This window comes from Esox lucius, chromosome 8 (genome assembly GCF_011004845.1).
Source record: "Esox lucius isolate fEsoLuc1 chromosome 8, fEsoLuc1.pri, whole genome shotgun sequence".
Classification (NCBI taxonomy): domain Eukaryota; kingdom Metazoa; phylum Chordata; class Actinopteri; order Esociformes; family Esocidae; genus Esox; species Esox lucius.
Window position 1 is genome coordinate 7,998,977 of NC_047576.1, and position 26,690 is coordinate 8,025,666.

The window sequence follows — 26,690 nt, forward strand, 5'->3', positions numbered from 1 at the left end:
ATTCCACGCACTTCTTCCACTAGCTTGGAATGCCTGTAGCTTAAAAGTCAGCCAGAAGACAGTTACTGTATGACCGTTGCGCTGGTTACGGGTGACTGGGTCTCAGTAGTAGTAGGTATTCTTGCCCCAGAGGAGACCCTAAAATGCAGTTTATACGGTCCGTCTGAGTCAGAGACAGGGCTCCCCTTACATTTAAACAGGTTTTCCACTATTTTGGTAATTTCAGGGCGGCACACTGTCGCTAACTGTTGTGGCTTGAAGGGTCGACATGGCAACTCACGGGGTGTCGCGTGACGGCCTGTCACACCAGGGGGACTCACAGGCTAGTAACCAGGTATGTGCGTCGGAATATGTGCATCAGAATGTTGTCCTTGTAATACATGACAGGGAGGTTTTCGACTGGATGTGGCTATGGGTTGTTCTGTATTGGTTCTAAAGACAAAGTCAGCCAACAAGAAGATTTTGTGTGACCATCAATTACTTACTGTACAAAACATTTTGTGCAAGTAAGACAAGCCCCTGGGCAGACAAAACAGAAAGTTTGTTTTAGATTTTATTTATCTTGTTCATATCTTGGTGACAGCATTACTAAGAATATCAAAAGACAGCGGAGGAATGAACAAGGAAAACAGGAGTCTGCATGATTGAAACAAAGTACCCACATCCCATTGTCAGAACTTCAGGCCTGCAGGATCGAACACTCCCCACTGAAGTTTCAATAAGTAAATGCATGTCAAAAATCATAACTGTCAATTGAGTGATTATTGTACAAAAGGCAACAGATGTCTTAAGTCTGATTTACCCAGCACCCCCCTTTAAAAGCTATGATTGTTTGGTTATGCTGTCTGAGAAGTTTAATCCCTATTGAATCAGACAGCCCACTTAAGATATAAAGGGGTAATTAAAAATTTCTTCAGAGCAACTCTTAGGTTTATTTTTGCTTCTTTTATATCTTTTCAATTTATTCAAAGCAAAATGGGATTTCTTCCAAACATCATGCAATTTATTATTTAGCAATTCGACCCTTTTAGCTATTTCATGATTGTTTTAAAGAATATGATATTCTTCTTTATTACTATGCTCTATAAAATGAAGCATTCATACATGGCAAACAGGGATTTGAATAATTATAAACTTTCTGAATTATCTTTCGATATAACTAAGAGTTTTAATACAAATCTGGATTTTTTTCTTCTCTAGACCCCTATTTCACCATGTTACCATTTTCATGCTTTTAACAGTGATTGCACCCTGCTCTTCTATTCATTAAAATGCCACAGGCCCGACCTTCAAATGGCTTTTCAGAAGCTTGTGTGCATCACAGAGAACAACTTCACACCCACTGAGTGTAACTGAGGTAGTTAATAGTAGGTTCCCCAATCTGTTTGGGCCTGAAAGTCAGTTTTGCAAGACAACGTATTCAGGGAAAAGATGAATGTGTCCTGGGACATCTGACCTCAAGAGCCCAAGTAAAAGTCACAAGCAAAAACAAACGCAATCTGCAAAAAATAGCTGATACAGAATATCCTGCTCCTTTTGTCTCTCAAATACTGTACAATATGTTAGCCTACTTTGGTACAAACATGCACAGTCCAATATCACCTTGTTAGATCATTTGTGAAAATTATTCATCCTACTTCAGTCTTTATGAGAATCCATTGTGTTTCTTAAAGTTAGCTAGCTAGCGATCTGCAAAAGATAAAAACAAACTAACACTGGGCGTTAGCAGGAAGCACTGCTTTTCTATATTTGTAGTTGTCTATATGTTGATTTTTTTTTTACAGCTTGTACATTTAATCAATATATGTGCTGACAGCGGTGACTTAACAACAAAACAACTTCTAGCGTAATCCGTATTACACGGAAGCTTTGCAAAGCAGGAATTGAACCCTGGACTTCAAGGGCAGTAACATTTCATTGGAAGTTTATAGAACATTTACACACACACATTTTTCGTGGGTGAATTAAATGTAGAAAAAAACACCATTACATGTAATTAAGAAAGATCTATTTTAACTAAATCTAGATTTATATTCTCTTTTAGGGGTATTTTATACTGAGGGTATTTTGATTCCTTGTCGCTTTCTGCACTTCTTATCTTACCATGTGTCTCTGTTTTTTAAAGCTTGTGGCTAATTCAAATCTTTAGATATAACAATTACATTACACAATCTCATAAGCAACTTTGAATAAACTATCTTTGGCAATGCACTGCCAGGTCTGTTCTGCAGACATCTTCAGTTGTTATGTTCATGTTTTTTAGGTCTTTTTGCCTTAAATCTCATATTCAAGAAATGACCTACATGTCAATTGGGATTAAATATTTTTGGCGCAAAAAATTATATGGCAGCACGTTTGAGGTAATTGTCTTATTGAATGATTAAGTTCTTTCCACTGAGTTTGGAGGCATATTCTTCTTATTTAGTAGACAAGACATTTCTGTACACTTTAATTCATTCTGCAGACAAAGCAATTATATCTTTGTCTTTTTTTTGTTGCTGTAAGTGAGCCAGTTCCACTTACAGCCATTGCATAAGCAACTTTCATCATATTTCACAGATGATGTGGTATGCTGGGAAGATTTTTGTCTCCAGTCTTTCCTCCTGCAATCACTCTGGGTAATTTCTATCTTATTTGTCCACAATAAGTTTTTCCTCCAAATTCTGCAGTGTTGAGTACTGAAAACAGCAAGGCTGTCTCATTCCTGTTCATCTGCCAGATAGGTTTTCTTAAAGCCAAAGAACATGCAATGGGTTAACATCGTTGAGAAACTCAGTGCTAATATTGAATTTGAAGGTTTACCCTAAAAATAATATGAATAAAATGTCTACACATTTTAGCTGTTACAAAATCATTGCTCTTTTAACAATACGTTTACTGTAAGAGCATTTGGTTACAGGCAACAAGTCTGATTACAAGATTATGAGTGTTGTGCAGAACCTCTGGAGGTAACAGTCAGCACTAGCAAGTTCACAAGTTTACATTAGAGTGAAATGTCTAATCAAAGCTATTTTCTTCAAACCTCTAGTTTAGTGTAGTTAAGTTAAAAAAAAAAAAAAAAGTGCCCATAGAAAATGATGCACTTAATTTAAGAAGTAAAACGCACCAAAAATATGACCTCTTCTGCAAATTTCCCATAGTGTGACAAAACTGAGCGCGTGTGATTGTGTCTCTGTCTGACCTGACCCCATATTGATTGTCTTCTGAAGCTGGTGTTAGGTCTGCCTACACGGGTCAGAAATAAGGCAGGGATGCCACAACAGGAGCATTTGGCACCAGCACGTGACATAGGCTGTGTTCCAAATGACACCCGGTTTTCAATGTAGCACACTTAACAAGGCCCCTATCGACCCAAGGCAAAAGTAGGGCACCAGAGGGAATGGGGCGGCATTTGGAATGCAGACAGGGTGACTTAGAGAGAGGGTCTACAAAGAGAAGCCTGTTCATTTCACTGTGAATTTGAATGTTGTCCAAACAGCGTTTGCGGTATTGTGACATGATGGGTGACCCAACCTTGAGTGTCACTCTTGTGACTTCTCCTAAGACGTAGTCACCAATAAGTGGCTATTATAGTGTGATGAGCACTGGGCCTTAGTCAAACAGACCTTTGTCTCGCTAGGATGCCCATCTAAGTCCTTCTATTGTCCTGCACTCTTCTGTCTGTCTGTCCTCTGCTCCATTTTTAACCCAAGAAAAATAGCTGTAATGTGTTACTTTTTTTAGCCAAACGCTTACACAAACCCCCATCCCTCTCAAAACCGCCCCAGGCTTTCTCGGGTTCTTTATTATCCCTGAAATTCCTTTGTGTACTAATCACCACACACACACACACACACACAAACACGCACTCATTCGTTCGTTCATTCATTCATACTGTGCCAACTGCGTAGGCTCTTACCAGTCAACCACCATGTGACACTCAAGTGACTAAATCACATGCTGGTTGCATAACACGGCCATCCCGTCTGTTGACACTTCAAAATGTACCAGTTGTATGGTTTCTGGGCTAAAAGAAGATCTCCAAATTAACCTCACAGTTCACAGCCCAAAATGGACTCCTTTCTCCTGCAGCTGATTGGCACTATTCATGGGGTATCGTGACACTGTGTAATGAATGGTACAGTAAGTTAGGGTTTACTAGCTCTCTTTGTGCAGTAATACACGGTACATTAGCTGCAATCAAACCTTCTGAAACCCAACTCTACTGTAGCATCCTGTTACAGGTTGTCCCCATTACTTAAAAGACATGATGGTTGGCAAACTTGCAGAATAATTTCATCATTAACATGGCACAAAGGTACATTCATTCCCTGATAAATGGTCAAACGCGGCTTTTAAGGAAACCGATGCATCACCTATTGGAAACACTGGACAAGAAAGATTTTTGAGGAAAATACATACATTTATATCTGCCACTTGTAAATAGGTTTCCTTAAGAAGAAAGGGAAACTGTACAAATTAATTTTTATGTTTTAACACTATTAAAAACATAACTGGCATTTGGAGGGTAAGTTGATGTAATAAAACACAGCATTACAAGAATACAAACATTCCCTACAGCCAGACAATACTAGACCCAGCATTTGGATGAAGCCAAAGAAATAGATCCTTCAATTCAAGTTGTACACGTCTCCTTGCACATTATCGCACAGTTGTGTGCCACTGCATCCCAACAATGTTCTTTCCATTTAATTAGCTGCACCAATAACAAATGAATTCACCTTCTTGCTCTCATCACTATCCCCTCAATGTACTGGATACGGAAAAGTGTGACTTGCTCTGTTGGTTTCCCGGCGACATCCCTTTGTGTTTGGAGGTCAGAGGTCAAAGGCAGTGATTGACAGGTTAGGTTGGGCATGGGCATGGGCTTGGGTGGGATTACAGTAGGACGCAGGGCTTCTTGTCCTTGAAGGGGTTTTTGGAGGCGGGCATGCCGACTAGCAGAGGGTCACTGTGTGCATTCTTCTCACAGTAGTTCATCAGCTCTGCAGCAGCCTTGGACACCTGAGGGGAAAGAAGAGAGGGAAACAGGGAGAACGCGTGTGAGTGATGGCGGGGGGGGGGGGGGTTAGGCATGTGACCAGACGGAAGACCTTGAGGCTCTGGAGACCATTCTGGGCCCTGAATATGCGACCAAACCCACCTTGATGCGGTCCGTGCCTGCCTCGATGCGGAGCTGCTCCACCAGCCTCCTGGCACGAGTGATTTCATTGGTCGACATGATTCCCTGTCATCAATTCTCTCACTGCTGAGAAGAGAAATTTGAGTGCTTTATTGACAGAGAAGAGCCAGACAGAAGAGAGTGTGTGCTGATAATAGCAGTGGGCTGGATTCCAACCCATGCTACAGTGGTACATGTACATAGAAGTCAGCTGATTACTGCTGGACCATCCTAAGCTAAGTCAAATGGTTTCTGTTATTTTAAAATGCTATTAAATAAAACATAGCTCTTCAACCCTCTCCTGGGGACCCCCATAGCCATTCCATCTATTAGATGTATCACATGAGAAACATTTGAACTAATTGACAAGCCCTTACCTGTTCAATCAGGTGAGATAGTTCAGGGCAAATACTAAACTGTGAGATGGCTGGGCTGTCCCCAGGAGAGGTTTGAAGACCTATGAAATATAACAAATATAACAAATAAATAAAAACTAAAATATGTGATTTAGTATAATGACACGTTATAAAAAGTATAGTATTGCCTATATTACCCCTATTTATTTTAAAGCATTGTTTAGTTTCAGTTGTTAACTACTGAAGATGTAAAAATAATTCAATCACATTTTAACTACAGGTTCACTAGTCGGGAACACTGAATAGTGTGGGCCTACAACTCAATCATATCTCCCATAGCACGGCAATCTAAAAAAACTTATCAGATAAAAAATAATCATCACAAAGCCCTATTCTGACTCACACAGCTGCACGTTCCCCAACGCCACTTAAATTAACTTCAATCCCACATCTCATTCCCATTAAGTCGAAATAGCCGCCGGTTTCATGTGAAAACAATAGTCATTTTACATGACTGGCTTGAAGTGTGCTGGCGTTGTTATTGTCATCAACAGGCCAGTGACTGTTATCCCCATGAATGAGCCGTTCTCTGGACCGAGGTCGTAACATGAGCCTTTAGGCAACTCCACAAACCAAACAAACCACTGTTAGCGCTTAGCTAGCCCAGTAGCGTGTGCTTACAATGAACGCTTTATAAAGGCCAGCACTGTTACCCATGCTGAAAATCTGTCTTCGGGATCACCTTCCCCTTACCAAGTCGTAACCTCGACCATGTGTCGGGGAACACGAGACTGACCAGAAGTCAGCGTGTTATGGGAGAATTAACAACACGTGACGCAAAAGGAGCTGTCATCACGCAAAGGGAGCCCACTGCCTGGTTACGGACAGCATCCCAGGGTCCCGTCAACTAGCAGAAACAGAAAAATAACAGCCAGAGGATCGTGAGGGATGACAGCACCAGGGATGAGGTGTTCTGTCAGTTGCCCCGACAAATTAGGTCCTAGCGGGATGTTAAATGGATAACACCTAATGGATATTTAACAGGCCACAATTAAGATTCAATTACGGAAGATCAAGAATATGGAAAGGAAAATATGTAGTACAGGATCAGTTCATCAAACAGTTGATATTCTAATTTATTATTATTCATATGATCGCATTTGCAATCTGAATAATATTTAATATTGGAAGTGTTCCAAACTGATTACATCCATGGTGTTTAGGAGATATCTAGAGGTAATAAGCCTGCGATTAGAGAACCCCAGATAGGACTGCCAGACAGACAGTGAACAGGGAAACAAACTATAACTATAGCCGCCGGTCCATAAATGGGAACTGCCATCTATGGATCGCTCTGGTTGATTGAGTCAGTTTGTGGCTAAAAACAGCCCTAGTCCTACTTAGAGTGAACTCATCCAAGTGGCTTATCCTAAGATTGACTAATGTTGGTTGTTTTTTATATCAATTTTCGTGTGTCAGAATAGCAAAATTAATTTTGGGCTTAAAAATAAATCTATTTCTTTATATTATTTATAAAAAATAATATTTTAAAATAAAGGGGAGTTTATTTTCTCCACTATCATAAACTCATTATCTACCTTTGGCATGGTGCATCTACTGTAGGTGTGTGTGTGTGTGTGTGTGTGTGTGATGAGTCACACAGTCTCTCTGGTAAAGCAGCAGAAAGCCCTACTGGAGTGACATCATTGTCTACACCTGGAGCAGCGTTGAGAATGTGATGGGTGAGCAAAGAATGTGTGATGTTCTGTGTGAGATCATGTCTGTGAGTGTGTGAGAGCATCATGAAACAGAATTGTGTGTGTGTGTGCTAGTGTTTGTGTGTTTGTGTTAGGGGGTTGAATAAAATTAAAGGGGTCGAATTAGATAACTTTGTCTGGAATATTTAAATGTTTAACAATGGACATCGATCTGTTTAAATCTCTTCTGCAGTGTTTTGATGAGCACAGCCTCAACCCTCCCGCCATTGTTAGAGAAAAGCATTTTACTGTGTTATTGAACAAGAGGCCTGGTCAGGTGTTTTGATGCTGCCTTTAATCAATCAAATGTATTAATCAAATGTATTTATAAAGCCCTTTTTACAACAGTAGTTGTCCCAAAGTGCTTTACAGAGACACCCGGCCTTAAACCCCAAGGAGCAAACAACAGTAGTGTTGAATTTCAGTGGCTAGGGAAAACTCAATAAGAAGGACATATTTTAGGAAGAAACCTAGCGGGGACCCAGGCTCAGAGAGGACCTAGAGAGGACCCAGGGTTTCAGTACATTTAACATGTACTGAAACCCTGAAAAGGGTTGTCACAATACTCACAACGAAAAATACACCAATTCTACAATTAAATAACTGTTTTAAAAGGAACCAAGGTACTCTGAGTACCTTGGTTCTATTTGGCTGGCTGTTTGTCTGGCTTCATGGATGGTTGTTGGCTGGCTGTTTGGCTGGTCTCCTGAACACACTCTCCAGATTGTTACAACAAACCTCATCTATAAAGAGATGGTCTCCTGAACACACTCTCCAAACCACTAAAACACACATCCTCTGTCAACAACTGCCAGGAGCTACTTGTACTGTCCCAATAACTGTGACAATGAAAAGTGAGAGTGGTTGGTGTATAAAGCAAAATCAAATGAAAATATATATATACAGTATCTTTAATACATCTACCTACAAACACTCTACTGTATGCAATGCAACCCCCTTCAGTCTGTTTCATCAGTATAAAACTGACACTCAATAGATCATCTTTACAGTGAGGGAGCATTGTGTTAGGGACTACTATGATTTTTATATAGGCCTGGAAAATGGATCGAGCAGAGAGCAGATCTCTGTTTCTAACCAATATATAGCCTTTGGTTTTATCAAAAGAGTGGCACATGGTAACACATGGTTTGAAAACAAGGGTAAAGCTGGAATGCAATGCTAAGGGTGCATGTTTTCACATGCACACACACACACACACACACACACACACACGTACAGCCACTAGTGGTAACAAGGGCCCAACTGTCAAAACTTTCCCATAAATATGTCACTCCCCACTTTTTCCTTCTCCTCTACCTCCCTCCCTAAACCCCTTACCAATTTCCAAGGCTTTTCCTAGAAATCCCTGCCAATGGGGTTCCTGTCAATGCCTGGTCTTTGTCTAACACAGACCCTCCCATGAATAGACCCTCCCATGGACAGACCCTCCCATGGAGAGACCTGCATGTTTCCCGGAATGAGACATGGCCTGTTCTGGGGGTCATAGTTCAAGTGAGCTGCATTGAAATGCAATGCCCCCCCCACCCCCCCACCCAACGCATGTTAGTTGGCACACAAGTGCACTGTGCGCGCACACACACACACACACACACACACACACACACACACACCTCAACACCAGGTTGTACTTAACAGGCCACCTCCTTGGGTTAGCTATTCTAATCTGTGAGGATCAATAATCTTCTTGGAAACAGGACAGGAGTAGAGGAGAGCTGGGCAGATGGAAGGCGTGGGTGGGGCTTTCAAGGTAATTGTTGTGTAAGGAGCCTTGCTGTTCCCAAACACGGTACAGTATTGATATGTCGTTGGGTCACGGTTTATTGCTTCCTCTGTGGTTGATAATGAGTGTACAGGGACTTTGGTACACGCACGCACACAAATACACACAGATTGTGAAGGTCTTGTTGGCTCAGCATTATGTTTGGAATAACCTTGTCAGTTCAAAAAGTGTATATAAAAAAGTATTTACTGCATTACAATCTCTCTACAATGCATTGGAATGTATAACAACCCTTTAGGATACATTTAAGTATATATTGATATCCAACCGTGGAAGCTGACTGCCACTGTCAAGTCCCAAATGTTTTGATTCACATGACCAAGCCCATGGGTTTGCATTAGATTATGGTACAGAATACATTATGTGTGTGTGTGTTTGTGTGTGTGTGTGTCTGTGTGCTGTTGTTTTTGTTTGCCAAAGACTGTGCAAACCATTGTCTCTGTTCTAGCGCAAAGTAGCAGCTGAGCAGGGCAGTTACACAGCGTGTCCCCCCCTACCTGGCCGATTGGTTTGGGAGTCACCAAACCCCAGCTCCCCCTTCACTTCACAGGTCTGCGTCAAACCCGCCTGTTTGTCAAAGGGGATTGGCATGTTTTTCCCAAAGCCTCTTCAGTAGCGAGGTGGGGCCTGAATATCCCCTTCCATGTCTACCTGCCCCCTCCCCCCCAAAGTCTACCTCCCCCCTCCCCCTCAATGTCTACCCCCCTCCCCCTCAATGTCTACCCCCCCCCCCCAAATGTCTACCTCCCCCCTCCTATTCTGCCGTACAGAAAGAGACAAAAAAAGTGAAACTTCCCACCTGTGTCAAGGCTAGAAAGAAGGGAGGGATGATTGCATTCCGCAGGGGCAGGCGCTCCTAGATAAGATAAGAGAGAAAACGTTGCTATTCTGGGGACGATACCTGGAAGGTGTCAAATCCACAGGACATATAAGGAGAGTACACATGAGTTGTTCAGGGGAGGAAACTAGGGGCCCCAGTGAGGAGGTCCACACCCCACAGCCCTGTGAGCCTGACCTTTGATAGGCCTATTAGGGGCTAGGGGTGAGGTGACGGGGGCCAATACCCAAAATATCTCGCTAATCAATAGGAGGTAAGATAAGTCCCAGGGGAAAAAAACGTAAAATGGAAAACAACTGTTGTTATGAAGGTAGAAGTGATAAGATAAGATGATTCCGTGTCAGAATGTTTCCACATTTGTCTCGGAAACGTTCCAATCAAACTGAGTATTGCTATGAGAGACAAGCATATTGGGAAATTGCCGGTCTACTATACAGGGCTGACACTAGGTAAAACCTTTGCATCAGCTACTTGCATTGAGAGGAATCCAAATATAGAATCAAGTACCATCTTGTAATGTTGAAAATTCCAATAGCCACAGTTATCAATAGCTTTAAGATGGGTTTATGCATGTGTTTCTGTGCAAGCATGCATGGCAGTTATAAATGTATTCCTTTTTGCAAACAGTACGTGTGTGTGTGTGTTTGCGTGCGTGTGTGTGTGTGCACGTGTGTGAGTAAGTGAGTGAGTGGACTGTAAGATAAACAGTTGAGTGTCCAGACTCCTGTCATTTCTCCTAAGAAGACAGCATTCAGTCTTCTGCTGGAGCACAAAGGACAGTGTGCTGTTAAGGGCCTGGTTGGTTCATGGGCACGAGACACTCCACTCATTGTGTGTCACAGTTTGTAGGAGAAGCAGAGAGAGGTGGAGGGAGGGCCAGAAAAGGAGGAAGAGAGGGAAGGAGAGAGGAAGAGAAAGAGAGGGAGAAGGAGAGAAAGGGGGAGATGGAGAAAGAGGAGAGTGAGAGTCAAAGAAACAGAGAGAAGAGGGAGGGAGAGAGAAGAACAGAGGGAGAGAGAGAGAAGAACAGAGGGAGGGAGAGAGAGAAGAGGGAGGGAGAGAGAAGAACAGAGGGAAAGAGAAAGGATGGAAAACAGAGCCATGTGGCGCCACCCAGCCCTTCTCCTGGAAATACCACGATACAGCTTTTTCCTCTACGGTTATTTAGATAGTTAACTGACACACAAACACAATTCCTTACCATTCCCAGTAGAACAGGGTGTTGTGTGTGTGTGTGTGTGTGTGTGTTTGGATGGAAGAGGAGGGTTACAATGTTTTAAGTACTTACCCCACAACCTCAACCAGCCGCCCTGTGAACGTTGACACCCCCCACCCTGTTTAGGCTGGCAAATCTGTGTGTAATGGCACCACACCTACGAACACACACACACACACACACACACACAAAGACACACTTTGTGGCCCTCCATTATGTGATGTGGCCGTGGACTTAGGCTGGAACAGATATCCCCTTTAGCGGAGGGGGGAATTATGGCCCTTTCCAAAAGATATGGGTTTCCTGCAATTACCCCTTAGTGATAGTCAAACACAAACACACACACACACACACACACACATGCACACATAAACACACACACGCACCCTGGTCCACCCCACTTCACATATGTACTCCCCTCCCTCCCTCCCCTCCCTCCCCTCCCTCCCCTCGTAGCTGTAGCTTATCAGCCATCATCCTAACATCATCAAACTAGAGGGCTTTAGTGTTCTGCTGCCCTACATTCCCCATCGTTGTCTGTATGCATGTGGCTGACCGTCTGCAAGGTCTGCCCTGATGGGGCTCCTCTCTTTCTGCTGGTTAACATGGAGGAGTGCCCTGATGGGGCTCCTCTCCTCCTGCTGGTTAACACTGAATCATGTCCTACTTTCGCATTTCAGTCAGTCAGTATTGTCCAGAGCTTGTAAGTTGAAGAACTGAAAACTTTTTGAAAATGTTTGCTAGCCAGTCTTTTAAAACTCATTCAAATCTTATTCAACCTTACTGGCTTATAAGAGCCAAGAAATGCAAAAGTGAAGACTTGTAAGACTAATACAAACACAATTGTGAACGTATCTTTGCCAATTGGCTGGAGTGATATTCTCACCACTGTTGGCAAACAACAGCAGCTCTAGAAAAGATCAGTTTATGATCTATCAGTTTAATCAGATTATGGCATCATTGCTTCAATCTTCAATTCTAAACGTTTCTTCTCTAATGCTGTATGGAACCTCAATCAATCACATCTATGTTATTAAGCCCTTTCTACATCAACAGTTGTCACAAGGTGCTTTTATAGACACCCAGCCTGAGACGCCAAAGAGCCAGCGACAACAGAGCTGATGTGGAAGCGGCAAAGTCATCCTGACCAGTGAGTATGTGACAATGTCATGCCTGTGACATAAGGGGTATTGAGTGTATGTGTGCGCATGTGAGTGTGTTTGTGAGTACACATGGATGCAGCTCCCTGTTTGTAGTAACAGGAAGTGAAAGAGAGGACAACACGCCTCTAGGAAAAAAAAAGAAAAGGCTTTGGCAGAAAACGAAAGTACAAGTTCCTCTCTGTGTTGACAGGAAAAGTATTTTTATGGACGAAGCCGTTGCTTATCTAGATAAATGCCTGGTTCAAACATGAAGCAAGGAGGTGAAGCCCAGTTCTCACACTGCCAGAAGAACCTCTGCAGTTACATGGTGCAACGAGCAAAAGAGTGCAAACAAGAAACACAAGACAACCGAGAACGCAATGTTTTACTAATTTCAGGAGAACATCTGTGAATCAGAGAAACGGGGCAAGGGACAAGAGACACTCGGTGGGGTGAGACGGGGGAGACCCGAGCACATCCTGCAAAATACCACCACACCGTGCCATGTGTCAATTCCACATTAGCACACCACTGTGAGTTCCAAGAACCAGAGGAACACGAATGCTGAGAAGGCTCTACTCCCCCATTCAGTCAATCCCATATGGACGGCTCTGTCACACTGACGGGCCTTGTCCAGGACCCAGCTATTTCTGGTGAAGAACGACCATTCCCATGCCAGTTAACCTCCCTTAGTCACAGCAGTTTTTATGCTCTAGTCTTTCTAGCCAGTGACGTTTGCAGCTCTGCGACTGGCCTGGATGGGGGGCTGACAGCAACCCAGAGCGTCAACAACATCTGTCAAAGGACAAAAACAGCCTTTTTCTGACTCTTTCTGTGCGTGCCTGTGATTGTGTGTGTGTTTGTGAGTAACAGAAAGACCAGCAGGCTGGGCCTTTGGTCACCGAGCAGATTCAAGACCCCATGACTGGAACTCTTCCACCTGTTGCACACAACATCAGTAACCTCCCTCTTCAGACTCACCAAGGTCACACTTGTTTTTCTAATAGTTGCTTCATGTGTTTTTCTGACTCATGTATCCCGTTAATAGCCGGCTCAGACACTGCGAGCACCAAAGACCCCATTGTTATGGGGGAAAGTCCCTCACCCTCTCCCCACTCTCTGACTTCCATCACTGAAACTCTGCTTTTCTTCTCTCTCTCTCTCTCGCTTGCTGAGATTGTTTTTCCCACTCTATGCTTTCACCATATAAGGAAGAACAGTATGTCATGTGAAGCTGTTAGTGTTGCTTGGAAAAGTGAAGGACTAAAGAAGAACTCTCTCGCAGAACTGGGCCAGTCCCACCCCTGTCTCCTCATCAGCAATCAAAATCTCTCTCTCTCTCTCACACACACAAACACACACACACACTGTTCCTCGCTGAGCTCAGCCCTGGGAAATATAGTCTGACATCAGCTTGGAAGTTCAGAAAATGCGCTCATACTTTTGTGTGCCTGCGCGGTAAAAAACACCTTACACACTCATCCTGCTCTCTCTCTTTGTCAGCTGAATTCTTTCTGGGAAACTGGGGCTGGAGCAGCTCAAGTTGTAAACGGAGAAGGAGCGAATGAAAGCGAGGGAGGGAGAAGAGAGAGGGAATGGGGGGGGGGGGGGTCTTGTTAAATACATGATCTCATGTGATCGGTGACCGTGCGCATGAGGTCACCCAAGTGCCCGGTCGAGCAATGCCATTGGATTAAGTGGGGAGTGTGGTGGGCTGAACGGGCCAATGGGAAGACGAGGACGATGATGAAGTGAGACTGAGGAAGAGAAAATCTGGTGACCGGATCATCTCTGCATAACAGAGACGCAGTGGTCACTCCTCAAGTGTCTCAAAACCCCCTGCAGGAAGATTAGCACAACATCAGTCCGGGAAGACAGCCGCTCTACCACCTCCCATATGAGCTGTCAATCGAGGCCAAGCTCCGCCTCTGTTGGCACAGCAGCATAGTCGCATTATGGCCTCAACAAGCAAATAAACGCTGTGTCATTGTCAAGTCAGCCGCTGTGGCAGAAGACAATATAATCCAGGGGAAAGGCTACTGAAACCCTGCACTGGGAAACGGCTGTCTACATTACATTAGTTGTAATATGACACCTTCTGGTTTGCTGACTCAGTGTGTATCTGGGAAAGCCGTGGAGTCTTATGACTCCGGGGTATGGTGTCATGCGGTGTTCTTCGGGGTGCACCGTGGGCAGCTCGGAGTCGGACGGTAGAAACACACCTCCGCACGCTCTTATCAGCAAGAACAAGGTTGAGCGGTTTAATGCATCGGCCATCAATAAATGTTGCGTTAGATTGCGTGACACGCGGTTGTGATGACACAACCATATGGATGGCCACTTACTGAACTCCGATGACATCGTCTGGTCCCATCTGATCTGACCATGACTACATGATCCCCTGACTGGGGATGACTAGAAGACATTCCCCAATGTCACGGGCATTGTGACAAATAACTGAAGCGACTGTCTTTTATTTTTGAAGGAAACCAAACTGTGTGCTTTCCTAAACTGAAGTGATCTAGATTCTATGCCCAGATTTCAAACGGACCATGCAGATGCTTAGTGATTCGGGAGCGTTTCTACTGTTTCATGAGTGTATTTATTCTTGTAATTGTATTGAAAGCCTTAGGTCAAAATGAACAATTTGTAGTAAGGCATTTTATGGAAGCAATATTATTATATGTATTATTTTGAGTTTGGTATTTTAGGCACATGCACCCATGGAAAGTTGTCATTCCAGTAGATGACTGCAATGCTTTCTTTGTGACGGTTAGTAAGACTTGTTTGGAGGCTGGATGTTCTATATTCAGTGAGTTGGAGAGAGAGAGGGAGACTTATGAAAGCTTTATTAATAGCCCGACTGTTGGGTTGGCCTGCGGTAAGGAGCTTTGCATTTCTGGCCGACACACTGAGGCAGGTTAGGTTGAGCCAGGGGACTGAACAATCCGTGCACGAGCATTGGAAGATCACCACAGTCTGCTCAGATGATTTTAAAACGAATGGCCAATTCCCAGTTGCTGGCTGGACATTACGCCACTGGGACGGACATGGACGGAATCCCTTATAATCCTACGAGTATAAAGACACGACATCAACAACATCACGTGTCTTCCATTATCTGACGTGGGGTCGAGGAGGAAGAATAGAGGGAATTTACATATGTGACATACGCGTCAGCCTGAAGATTTAGACTTTAGCGTCTCCTCATAACTAGAGACAGGCCACCGCTGAGGTAAACTACAGCGAAGATGCAGTGCAACAAAGACCAGTGTCCCACTGTATCCGTCACTGCACAAGGCTCAGGGGGAAGGGGGAAAGGTGTAGGGAGGGAGGGAGGGAGGGAGGGAGAGAGGACTTCAGTAAAATATTCCTTCCCTTCCCAGTGGAAGTACGTTTGGGAGCAGAAACCTGTTAAACCAGGTGAAGACTCCTCACAGGGCCTGAGGGAACTCCATCCCCTACTACCACCACTATAATAGGCACCTTTCAGACTTTTCAGACCCAAACGGATGGTTTGACTTCCGCTCCGCAAGCAAAAAAAGAAAAGATCTCATGTGGCAGACAGTCAACATCCTGCAGCCTACAGAGATCAGAGTAATTGTCTTGTTCAACTTCTCATTGTTCTGTTCCGTAGTCAAATATAGTATTTAAAGTCTTGAGGTTAAAAAGGAGACGGTGTGGTCCTGATCCATTGGCTCCGTCTAGCAGTTTTTATGAATCTAGGTTTAGTACTCAGGCTTCCTGGAACCCATATAGTATACATATGAACATAGCAGATTTGGACACTAAGTTGAAATGCAGTGGCTGGACATTTATGTGTAACATTTTAAATACTGTATTTTTGTGTTCTATGTTCCTTATTAGCTTGATAGATGATTAAGGGACTTTGGTGTATTAATACCCAGTGAAAGACTCATATACATTTGAATATAAAGAAATATATATATATACAGCTCCGGAAAAACGTATGAGACTACTGCACCTTTTTCTTTTTTGAGTGAGGAACAGAAGCGTTCAATTTGCAGTGGTCTCTTAATTTTAACCCTTCTGTTCCTCACTCAAAACCTTCCTTTTCAACCTTTTTGGAAAGGAATGAAAAAGGTGCAGTGGTCTCTTAATTCTTTTTAGAGCTGTATATATATAATATACATTTAGCTGTCATTTTAAATATTTGCCACAGACAGAACATGAAAAGTGTAAGGGGGATAAACCTGAATGATTAAACAAGGGAGTAAACACTTTTCCCTCTTAGACTTTCATGTCAATGGCCATTTTCGGACGCATCCTTTGTTCTTCACAGAAAGAAGCAGTTTCTTCCCCGTTGAAAAACTAAGCTGCCAGGGTCAAGTTGTCCTGGCACAGAAATCAACGACAAGAACAACTTGATATGAGGGACGAAAACAGAATGTGAATAACACGAAATTCAACTAAGTCGGGATTCATGCACTTGCCAAGTGACGTGAACCGCTGAACGGCAAAACAGCGAGATCGTCAATGAAAATGATTTACTTTTTCCGCCACCAACGACGAACAGATAGAGTTGCACCCAGAAGTGTCGAGCTGTGCAAAAGCTCAGCGGCTCTTAGGCGTACCATCAGATGCCTGAGATAATACCTCTGTTATTTAACACGGGGGCGACTCCAGTGTAAACAGGGCTGATATTGGTCCGCCACTTTCCCAGGCCTCTCCCTGACGGTCTTCCTCCATCCCTCCCTGACTCCCTCCTCAGCCCATTCTCACAACTCTCCTGTGATACTGGGCACCCTGCCTGCTCCCAAACACACAGTCAAATACACACACAAACACACACACACCTTAAGGCTTTCTTTGGGAGTCTTGGGAATGGAATCTCAGAAGACTGAAAGGAGAGGTGTTTTTTTCCGTGTTGAAAGTCAGAAAAAAGGAATGTTTCTCTGGAAAGGTATGACTATTTGTTTTTTCATCGCAGCCGGTGCTAGATGTTCCCGGTGTTAACAAGAGATACCAGTGATACTCGACAGTGTGTGTATGTGTGTGTGTGGAATCCCCACTATTAGAAACAACATTACAATCAACCCTCCAACCTACAGGTGTTTTGAGTCAGAAACTTTCACGCCGTTCATTCAACAGTGTCAAGGTGGTACTCAAGCCTTCTCTGGCACTAGTCCTCTCCAATCTCATAAAATGACGAGTCAATCATGATTAGGCTTAGCAGAGGCCCTCAATCAAAACATTAAACAATTTGTTCCCGCGCATTGACAAAGCAAGAGTATAATGTTCCTTCACAATGACAAGCATGTGAAAACCCGTCAGCTACGGAGTTTCACACGTTACGGCTGCGACCGTGTGATATGTTTCCTGATCCCAGACTGTGGCTTTTCTGGGAAGCGGAGCGAGAACAGAGAGGAGTCCGGACACACACATCGGCAGGAGGAAACAGGGATTTGAGTGCGTGTGTTTGTGTATGTGTGCGGCAGGAAGCGCTAAACATGTCTAAACAGCGGTGAACGCGCCGGTCTCATGCACACACATTCAAACGCACACCAAGGCAATCTGGCTCACATTATGCACAGGGAAAGAGGTGGGCGATGGACACTTGCGATAGCTTCCTTCCCTCTTTTCTCCTCACCGTCCTCCAACCTACCCCCAGGCCATGCAGCTCCGCTGCCCCCACCTCTTCCTATTTGCTACAGTTCCGTTTAAGTCGGTCAGGTTTTTATGTACTGCCGCCTGTGCAGAAACCACATCCTCCCTATCGGAATTATCAGCGCACCCGAGTTCTTATCGAAAGTGAGTGTGTTTGTCTCTGTCTGTCTGTGTGTGTGCGCGTGTGCATGCTTGTGCATCTGTGCATGGGTGTGTTACTCCCCGTCACCACAATTAGCTCTGTGTGGCGTTCTCTTTGATACCCTCTTTGTTCCATCAAAGCTCAATAAGTGTTACAGTAGCCTGGTAGTCTACATGCCCCCAGTGAGAAGGAGACCACACCAGAGCCGTGCAGCCACAGACCCTGAAGATTAAAGGACAGGGAGGGAGGCAGAGATCTTAATAATGCGTAGCCATGAACAAGCAAGAACTAGAACTAAACCTGATCTGGCAAAACGTGATGGATAAGCATCAAGTAAAGGACACCAGTATGTTGTATCCAGAAATGCAGAGATCTGAGGAAACATTGCTGTAAGAAGGGGTTAGTGGAGGCCTCCAAATGTTGAACAGACTGAACAGATTATAGTCTCACTCAGAACCAGGAACCTACAAAATGCACAGTACCTATAAAAAAAGTGCTTAGAAGGTTGAAAATACTGTATGTGGCACTTAATATCTGAATGTTTGCAAGGTCACCAAAAGCTTTTCGAATGATACTATCAGGGATATGACAGGAGAGAGAAGTATGGATAGTATATTTTTATACATATTCTACTTGTAGAGACCTGGACCATGTCACGGGAGAAGGGGGAAAGGTGTAAGTTAGGGAGGGAGGACTTCAGTAAAATACTCCTTCCCTTCCCAGTGGAAGAATGTTTGGGAGCAGAAACCTGTTCAACCAGGTGAGGAGTGAGAGAGACAGGTATAGCAAGACAAACCGAGAGAAGGAAAGTAGACAGCAAGAGAGGAGGAGGGTGAGAAAGAGTTAATAAGGAGGGGGGGGGCGGTAAAAAAGCAAGCAAACGCTAAGGGAGAAGCCTCAGCCTTGGGCTGTAACTGTGGGACTTCTCCCAAAAAGGACATACGAGAAAGCTGTGGAAAGCTTTGCCCCACAACTGATTCTATAGACAAAACAGTATGAGACAGGATGGATTGTGTGGTGGGTGTACCCCATGGCTCAGTATCGAGGCCGGGGCAAGCTCTATTCAGGGCCATTGTTACCTTCCAATAACTTACAAAAGACAATGTGGAACCAAAGTATCGTCTTCTGAACTCCTTCCTTTATACCACAGTAGGTAAAGGTTATAACGTATTATGCAAAGCACTGACATTTGCTTGAAGGACAAATTGCTAAGTTCAGCACTCCAGTGTTTATCATCAGAACATTTCTTTCTTTTAGTCAATATAAAACCCTTCATCATCTTAGCCTATATTAAACTTTCTAATGCAATATGAAACTTTTTTATGCTATTTAAAACTATCTTATGCTGTGGAAAACAATCCAATGCTATTTAAAATTATCTTATGCTATATAAACAATCCTATGCTATTTAAAATGCATTAAGTTACATATTGTTTTATGTTTCAGTATATTTTCTCAAAACTGAATTTACCCCGTACTTAGATAAGAATATGAGTCCTTAGTTCTTAGCACTCTCACTGCTGAGAAGGTGTCTGTATCAAGGTGATAAGAGCCAAGTTGTTGTAAAATGCTTTTTCATATAAATCAGGTAGTCATTGTTTCCAAATAAAAGACGGGACACGTTACTCACCAAACAATAAAAAATAAAAGTTCAGTACTTCTAGTCAGCTTCACAAGGTAATCATATATCCCCTGTCCATTCTGATGGGAGACGGAATTATCAAGTATGCCAATCTCACATGGCCTACGTAACAGAAATCTAAGGCAGTGAACTCACAGGGCTAACGTCAATGGAAATGTCACTTCACCATGCATGAGTCTGATGCCTTTGTGGCACGATACTTATTATTTTAATGTTGCAGCTTTGATGATGTTCAGTGGTGAAATGCAAGCGCTGTTTGGCCATAGGATGCAGACATCCAGGAATGTGTTGTTAACCTGCTCCTAGACCGGACACTTTTAAAATGTTCAGGAGCATTAGGGCCATCCACCATGTTTCTGGCTTCACTGCCATAATGAACAGATGCCTCTAGGAACTACATTTGAATTGAATATTCTATGCTAACAAATTGTTCAAATTACTAGTTGAATCATGGCAGCCCTGGTGTGGTCTGGAATTTCCATAGTCGTATCCGATCCTGCCTGGGGAACAACGAACTGAGCAAAATTATTTTTCAATAGGCGTCTTAGGTCAGTGGTGCAGGACAGGAAAAGCTTCCAAGGATCAGCCATATTTGCTAGCTAAATAACTGCTAGCTAGCTTGCCATTCTAGCATACTTTGTATTACGGTTGGTTCAGAATTCTCAATAAACTTGCTTTGCCTTGCTTTTCCTAAGTCAATCAGGCCTATATTATCGACATATCGAGATCATAAACTGTCATTATAATTTCGGTGACTAGCATCTTGATTAGATAACAGGTCTTAAATTGACTAGTGAGAGGATCAATAAACCAGTGGTTCTGGGTCGAGCAGTTACACTAATGATGGCAGAGCTTGCTCTTCTAAAGGACTTCGACTCTGAAAGTTGTCAATTCATAGGTTGATGATTGGTACACCTGTCATATGTAAATAAGTACAGGTGTAGCGCGTTATCGCGTCCACGGCCATATCCGCACCCCCGGATAGGGCTACAGAGTCACTGGATCCCCTGTCTCAGCCCCAAGGTTTTGCGCTATTATATTGTTGTGCCGGGGGAGTAGGGTCAGTTCTCCTTCTCCACTGTAAATCCTTGTAAATCTAAGGAATTCACTATCTAAATGTTCCCTGTCTCCTGCTCCATTTAAACTTATGAGGACATGAGGTCTTCACACCTGCGGAGTCCCAGGCTCGAAAGACTCGTTGCTGTCCCTGTCCTAAGTCCTCCTGTCGGTGTTGCAGATCAAGACGATACCTGATGATTCCAGCTGCCACTCTGCTGACTGTTCCCCCCCAGGTTGTTCCTGTCTGTCTATCTGGTCATGCTTCTGATCTGGATTAGGATTTATAGACTCAGGACACAGCCCCCATGCATTTATTAATCATTACAGCTTGGACTCTTAAAACGTTCACCCGGTACAGCCAGAAAAGGACTGGTCACCCCTCTTGAGCCTGATTCCTCTCTTTTAAGGAGTTTTTCCTAGCCACTGTGATTCAACAAAGTTGTTGCTTGCTCCTTGAGGTCTCAGGCTGGGTGTTTTAAAAAAGTGCTTTGTGACAGCTGCTGATGTATAAAGGGCTTTATAAATACATTTGATAGATTGACTGATTTATCATCTGCGATGACATCTACACTCGTTTCAAAGAGGTGCGACAGTTCTATATATTACACTCGAAGATGATTGAAAGTCTCTCCCCATGTTCAAATCTGAGATATTTTCTGAGAAGGTTTCGTGAATGAAGGCCAGTGACCTGACCAAAATAAACATGGGAATATGTGGGAACTGTGCACACTTGTACACATATTGCATGCTACTAAAAATGCAAATGTGTGGTGGTTTGTGTAGAACTGGCCTTGGAGAAATAATTGTAAGTGCAATGATCTGCAAAAGGTAGGTGTGTGTCAGGTTAGTGTTTTTCATCATGACTCTTGTTTTGAAGAAAGCTCTGCCCTGAAGGCACACATTATCAGATTAGTAACCAACATGTTGAGGAGGGAGTTTACATTTCATGCTGCACGCTCTTAGAAAACATCTGAGCTGGTTTAGCTCTGCCATGAACCCTAACCCTTACCTTGACCTGTATCTCTTTGAAATGTCAAGTTCCGTCCGTTGACTTCAAAGTCGGTGTGTAAGCACTATTGAGGAAAAAAATTCCAGCCAGAATATTTGCATACAGACACAGGTGCCTGGTATGTTTTTAACCCCAGGATCTATGTGCATAGGCCACACCTGCTTTTGGCTTTGCATAAGAGGTCAGTTTAAAGGGATGAATCAGGATTTTGGGCAATGAGGCCCAATATCAACTGGCTAGGTTTGTGTATTTCCGTTTAGTATAATGGAAGGTGGTGGTGGTTTCACAAGCCAATGCCAGCTAACGTCAGGTCACTGACTGGAAGCCTGTTGGCGGGTCCAAAAGACTTCCAGGCAATTCCGTAACGCTGAACAGCAATTGCGCAAACACCAGATAGCAACTTCCTTGAAACTGTGCACAGATATTTACAACGGGTACCCATGAGTAAATCTGACACTGGGCGAAGTAGATACAGGGCCTCACTGAGGAAACATACACAGGACCCTTCCCTTGCCTCTGTCCTCTCCGTGGAGGCCTTGGTAATGCCTGCTGTTCAGCTCATTGTTTTCAAACATCACTGCTATGTACCTACAAGGCTTTAGCCATGTTTCCCACTTCAACCACAATGGGCATGAAAAGTAACACTGTTTAGCACACACAAACACACACACACACTCACGCACAGTCACTCACGCACAATCATGCACTCTCACGCACACTCACACACACTCACATATGGGAAAAGAAAGTGCATGGATTTTCACAAAGCTTGGCATGCTGACATATTGAGGGATAGCAACAAAAGTCAGAAGGCTTCTGTCTTACCTTTCTGTATAAGTGTCTCGAACAGCTTCTGAAAAAACAAAAAGGAAAATGTAATCCATTTAGCTCGGGAAATCTTTTTTCAACATTTCGGTGCGACGTGTATATGTATACGGAGTTCCCACTGCTTTGGGTTGCACAGACAATGTAGGAAACAGAGACCATTTGGCCTCTGTCCTGCATCCCGAAATCTGCATTAGTACGTTTCTCAGACACATGGTTCTGTTGACCTAGCAGCTCTTTGAAGAGACTTCTTTCTTTCTATCTATTATCTATTTATTTTCTTTTATTTGAATTGGTAGTGCTCAAACATGGAAGATATGACAATGTGGTGTTTTCCAAAGTCATCAGTTGACGTGGGATTCTGAGAAGAAATTGAGACCAAGAATAATAAAATAAATGAACGAAAAGCTAAGACATGAAGTTCTCTTCACTATTGGCGAACCTTTAAGAACCTATAAGAACCTTTCAAGTCCCTTAGGATCCTCAAAGTACTGAATCTGTCAAACAGTTCACATTTCAAAGTAGAAAAAACATTAAACACCCACGAAGAGACATAACGTAGTTCTCCTTACCTGAGAAACACCATTCAATTCCTAATTACACATCAACGAGTTGCATGAAATACGCCAATCCCTGCCTTTACCAGTGGAGAGTTCAATACCACACATTGTTCCCGTCTGATGTCGGACGCGTGCTCGTTAGTTATTCGTTCTATTGCCCGACTGTGTTCTTCCGCTATGACTTACCAGTGATCAATGAACATCACTTGGGTTACATTAAAACCACAAAGAAACTCATTAGCAACAGGCTCCGTTAACCACAGACACAGGCAACGTAGGACAAGCAACATAATGACCGTGAAATGTCAAGGAGGGGACTGGAGAGTGTGTAGGCACATCGGGTCCATTCTCTCCGATCCACACCAGGCACAGGACCCGCCGGCAGCACACTCTCGCGCCGGTTAACAATAACGCTGTGCTCGCCCACAAATAGGGGGAGGATTAGTAAGCACCATGCTGGATGTGAAGCGGGGTTGGTGATTTTGCCACGCGGGAGGGTGAATGAGGGTGAATGACCGCCATAACCACTGGCCTGTTTAGGCAGGCTGAGCCGTACCAGGACCAGAGAGAGGCGCTGGCCCAACACACGTGTTCTGTTGGTGCCAGACGAACGATTTGCATGCCCATTACGAGGTCACCACCCTATTGTAGGTGTATTAGGGTGTTGATGAGGGGAGCAGGGGTGCTATGCAGCGAGAGCTTCTTCTGACGAGCATTGGCAACAGGTGCAGAGAGGCTTTGATAACTCTGTGTGTGTGTGTGTGTGTGAGTGTGTGTGGAGGCCGAACGGAGGTCAGCACTCGTTCTAGGAAAACCAACGGATGAAGGGAGGTGCTGCGAAGGGGGAGGTTCGGAGAGGAGATCATTCACACACACCTGCATACCTCCGATGGAACACAGGCCAGTTTAAACTGGCGCCAGCGGGGAGGGGGGAGGACGGGGTTTTCAAAACACAGGAAATGTATTTCCTTAACAGTTCAGTGAGGACCCGATGCGGCATGGATTTCAGTATTGTCTGCTTCTATGAAAACGTGTGTTTGTCGAATGCGCGACTGACGATGAGTGTTCCACCAAGTGACCGGCAGCAGCTTAACAGAGTGTGTGTGTGTGTGTGTGTGTGTGTGTCAGCGTGCAAGACACAGTAGAGCCGAAAAGAACCTGACCGTACCTACTGCTTACACAGGTATCGTCTAATATGACAAGTGGCTCGAACACGTTCACCCTCAACAGAGGCGCACGTATAACCTCTGTTCAATTGGTGTTCTTTCTGCGTCAAGTCTGCAAGCTACGATAACTGCAATATCTCAAGGATTTGATTAAGACATTGTCTGGCCTCTCTGGACGAGAACCCATTTATGATAAATGTAGCACATTAACTTTTATATTGCCCGTAGCTCACCAAGACAGTGGAACGCCCGGGGGCATTCTTTTATTAGGAAATCCGCGAAAACATCCAGCAACTGCGCATGAATATTTAGAATTAAAATACAAAGACAGACAAGATGAGGAAATGCATGTATAATGAAGAATTTTTATTTGAATGTAAAAGCACAAAATCTCTCACTGCCTGTGTAGCCTGAATGGGCTGCAGGTACCGCCTCATGCTACCAGTAGTGACAAGGACACAACCAAAATGCAAAACTACAAAATAATCAGTCAGGAAGGATGAGGAGAGAATAATTGTCTGTGGCCACCACCTGCAAAGCTATTCCCTTTTTGGGGGTTTGTTTGCTGTTGCCTCTCCAGTGCACCTGTTGTTGCTTTAATTTGCACCAAAACAGGTGACACTGATTCGCTTACGCTTCCTAACTGGACAGATGGATATCCCTGAAGTTCAACTGACTTGGTGTAATACTGTGATGATTACATGTTCCAGTCATTTTTTTTTTTTGAGCAGTGTATATATATATATATACGGTCTCTTCAAAATGTACAAAATGATGGCTACCCAGCTAAAGATTTCAGAAATTCTTTTACATACATACATAACTTTTTCAGCTTGGGTGCTTTTGTGCAATGTTTTCCTTGGCTGTCTGAATGTACTTGGGGTGTTCAGATACAGTAATCTGCTGTGTGTCCATGTGTGTCATTGACAGCATCTGAATACTGGAAATCATGTGGTACAGGCAGGACTTCACTTCCTGGTCTAGTTTCCTCCTCTGCCCTTATATGGTCGCACCCTTTAAGTGACAATGCTACTGCCCCCCCCCCCACCCCTCACCACCCTTAATATCACTTTCGATCTCACTATCTCTCTCTCACGAGTGCGCTCTCTCTTCAGTTTTCTTGGTCACTTCCTCTCAGGCCCATTAATGGTCCAGTTAAAAATAACCTCTACATACCACATATGTGGGTGTGTCTGTCCGCCTGTCTGTCTATCTAATCATACATTTTACATTTGTAGTGAAGCTGTCCAAAAGCACCTCAGGCCCCCAATCCTAAGCCTGTCACAGGAACCATGCTACCTGAGGACCATACCAGAATAAAAGGTCTAATAATTCTGTTTCTTTGCAGCATAATCTGCACAACAGTGAGGTGATGTTGACATGTGTCATGCAGTATATTGACAATGTTATTGGTGACAATAATTTTGTGCAAAAACACAGACGGCGCCGCTAGCTGGAGAGAGGCTGGGAAGCCCCCACGGACAATGCAAATTTGACAGCACCACCTCGGGGGTGTGTGGGGGAGGCAACAGAGAGGGAGGTTCACTGCAAAGCTGAGATTGTCGAGTGAGTGAGCCCGACCTCGAACACGTTGACCGACATTACTTCCTTGTTTGAAACAAGCAGAATGGCTTGATGCAAGGGTCCTTGAAGAAGTTCCAGTTTGATATGAATAAACTGAGGAAGGATTAAAAAAACAGCGATTTTATAATCTACTGTACGGATCAATCAACATTTTCATTGTCGTGTGACATTTTATTCGTTATTTTTCATCATGTTTCTCTGGCTCTCCCTTTCCAGTGGCCTTATTTTAGAAGAAAAATGTGTGCAATTTGAAATGTATTTCACCCATAAAAATGCTCTCTCAAAATGCAACAAATGTTTTCTACAACGTATCCCACCAAAATGTATTTTTAATGTTTATTTAATGACTGCCTATAAATGGAAAAATAAACACTATCTGGAGAAGATTAGACAGGCTAGGTGTGGCGTTGCCCAGCCTCGCCTTCGGACATCTGCTAGGCTTACACATGCATTTCCAGAAATGACGTTGAGTATGTCTGAAGTGACGTACATTCTGCATGACTGACTGGCAGCATTTGGCCACGCGCCCTCCAGTAGCTCAGGGGTTAGCACATATCTGTGTGTTTGTGTGTGAGCATGTGTGTACAAGTTCATTTGTGTGTGATTGACTGCAGGAGCGTAGCACCAGACAGGTTCGGTGTTTCCGGGCTCGATGTGTCCTTGGTGAGGCCGGGAGGCGCTGTAGCAGGGGGCTGGTCTGGTGTAGCTGGGCTCTGTAGACCTCTTGCGCGCACACTGAGTCGCCAACAGTCAAGGCAGCCACTGACGTCTTCTGAGCCCATAGACAACACACCGCGGTTGGGC

The 26,690-nt window shown here is 43.8% G+C and overlaps 1 protein-coding gene across 3 annotated transcripts in view; it reads right to left on the bottom strand.

Moving 5' to 3' along the window:
• Nucleotides 1-538: 538 nt before the first annotated feature.
• Nucleotides 539-26,690, bottom strand: part of LOC105011359 (guanine nucleotide-binding protein G(I)/G(S)/G(O) subunit gamma-7) — a 55,694-nt gene continuing 29,542 nt past the window's right edge. The window contains exons 1-4 of one of the 3 annotated variants that reach the window (XM_010871331.4): nucleotides 23,149-23,509; nucleotides 22,577-22,604; nucleotides 5,144-5,248; nucleotides 539-5,004 (exon numbers count right to left, since the gene is read on the bottom strand). In XM_010871331.4, coding sequence (XP_010869633.1) covers nucleotides 4,879-5,004; nucleotides 5,144-5,221 — 204 coding nt within the window. In that variant the 5' untranslated portion in view covers nucleotides 5,222-5,248; nucleotides 22,577-22,604; nucleotides 23,149-23,509 and the 3' untranslated portion in view covers nucleotides 539-4,878. Of the gene's footprint in view, nucleotides 5,005-5,143; nucleotides 5,249-5,538; nucleotides 5,619-22,576; nucleotides 22,605-23,148; nucleotides 23,510-26,690 lie in introns of those variants that run through there. The other 2 variants (XM_034293625.1, XM_010871332.5) reach the window with 2 other exon arrangements.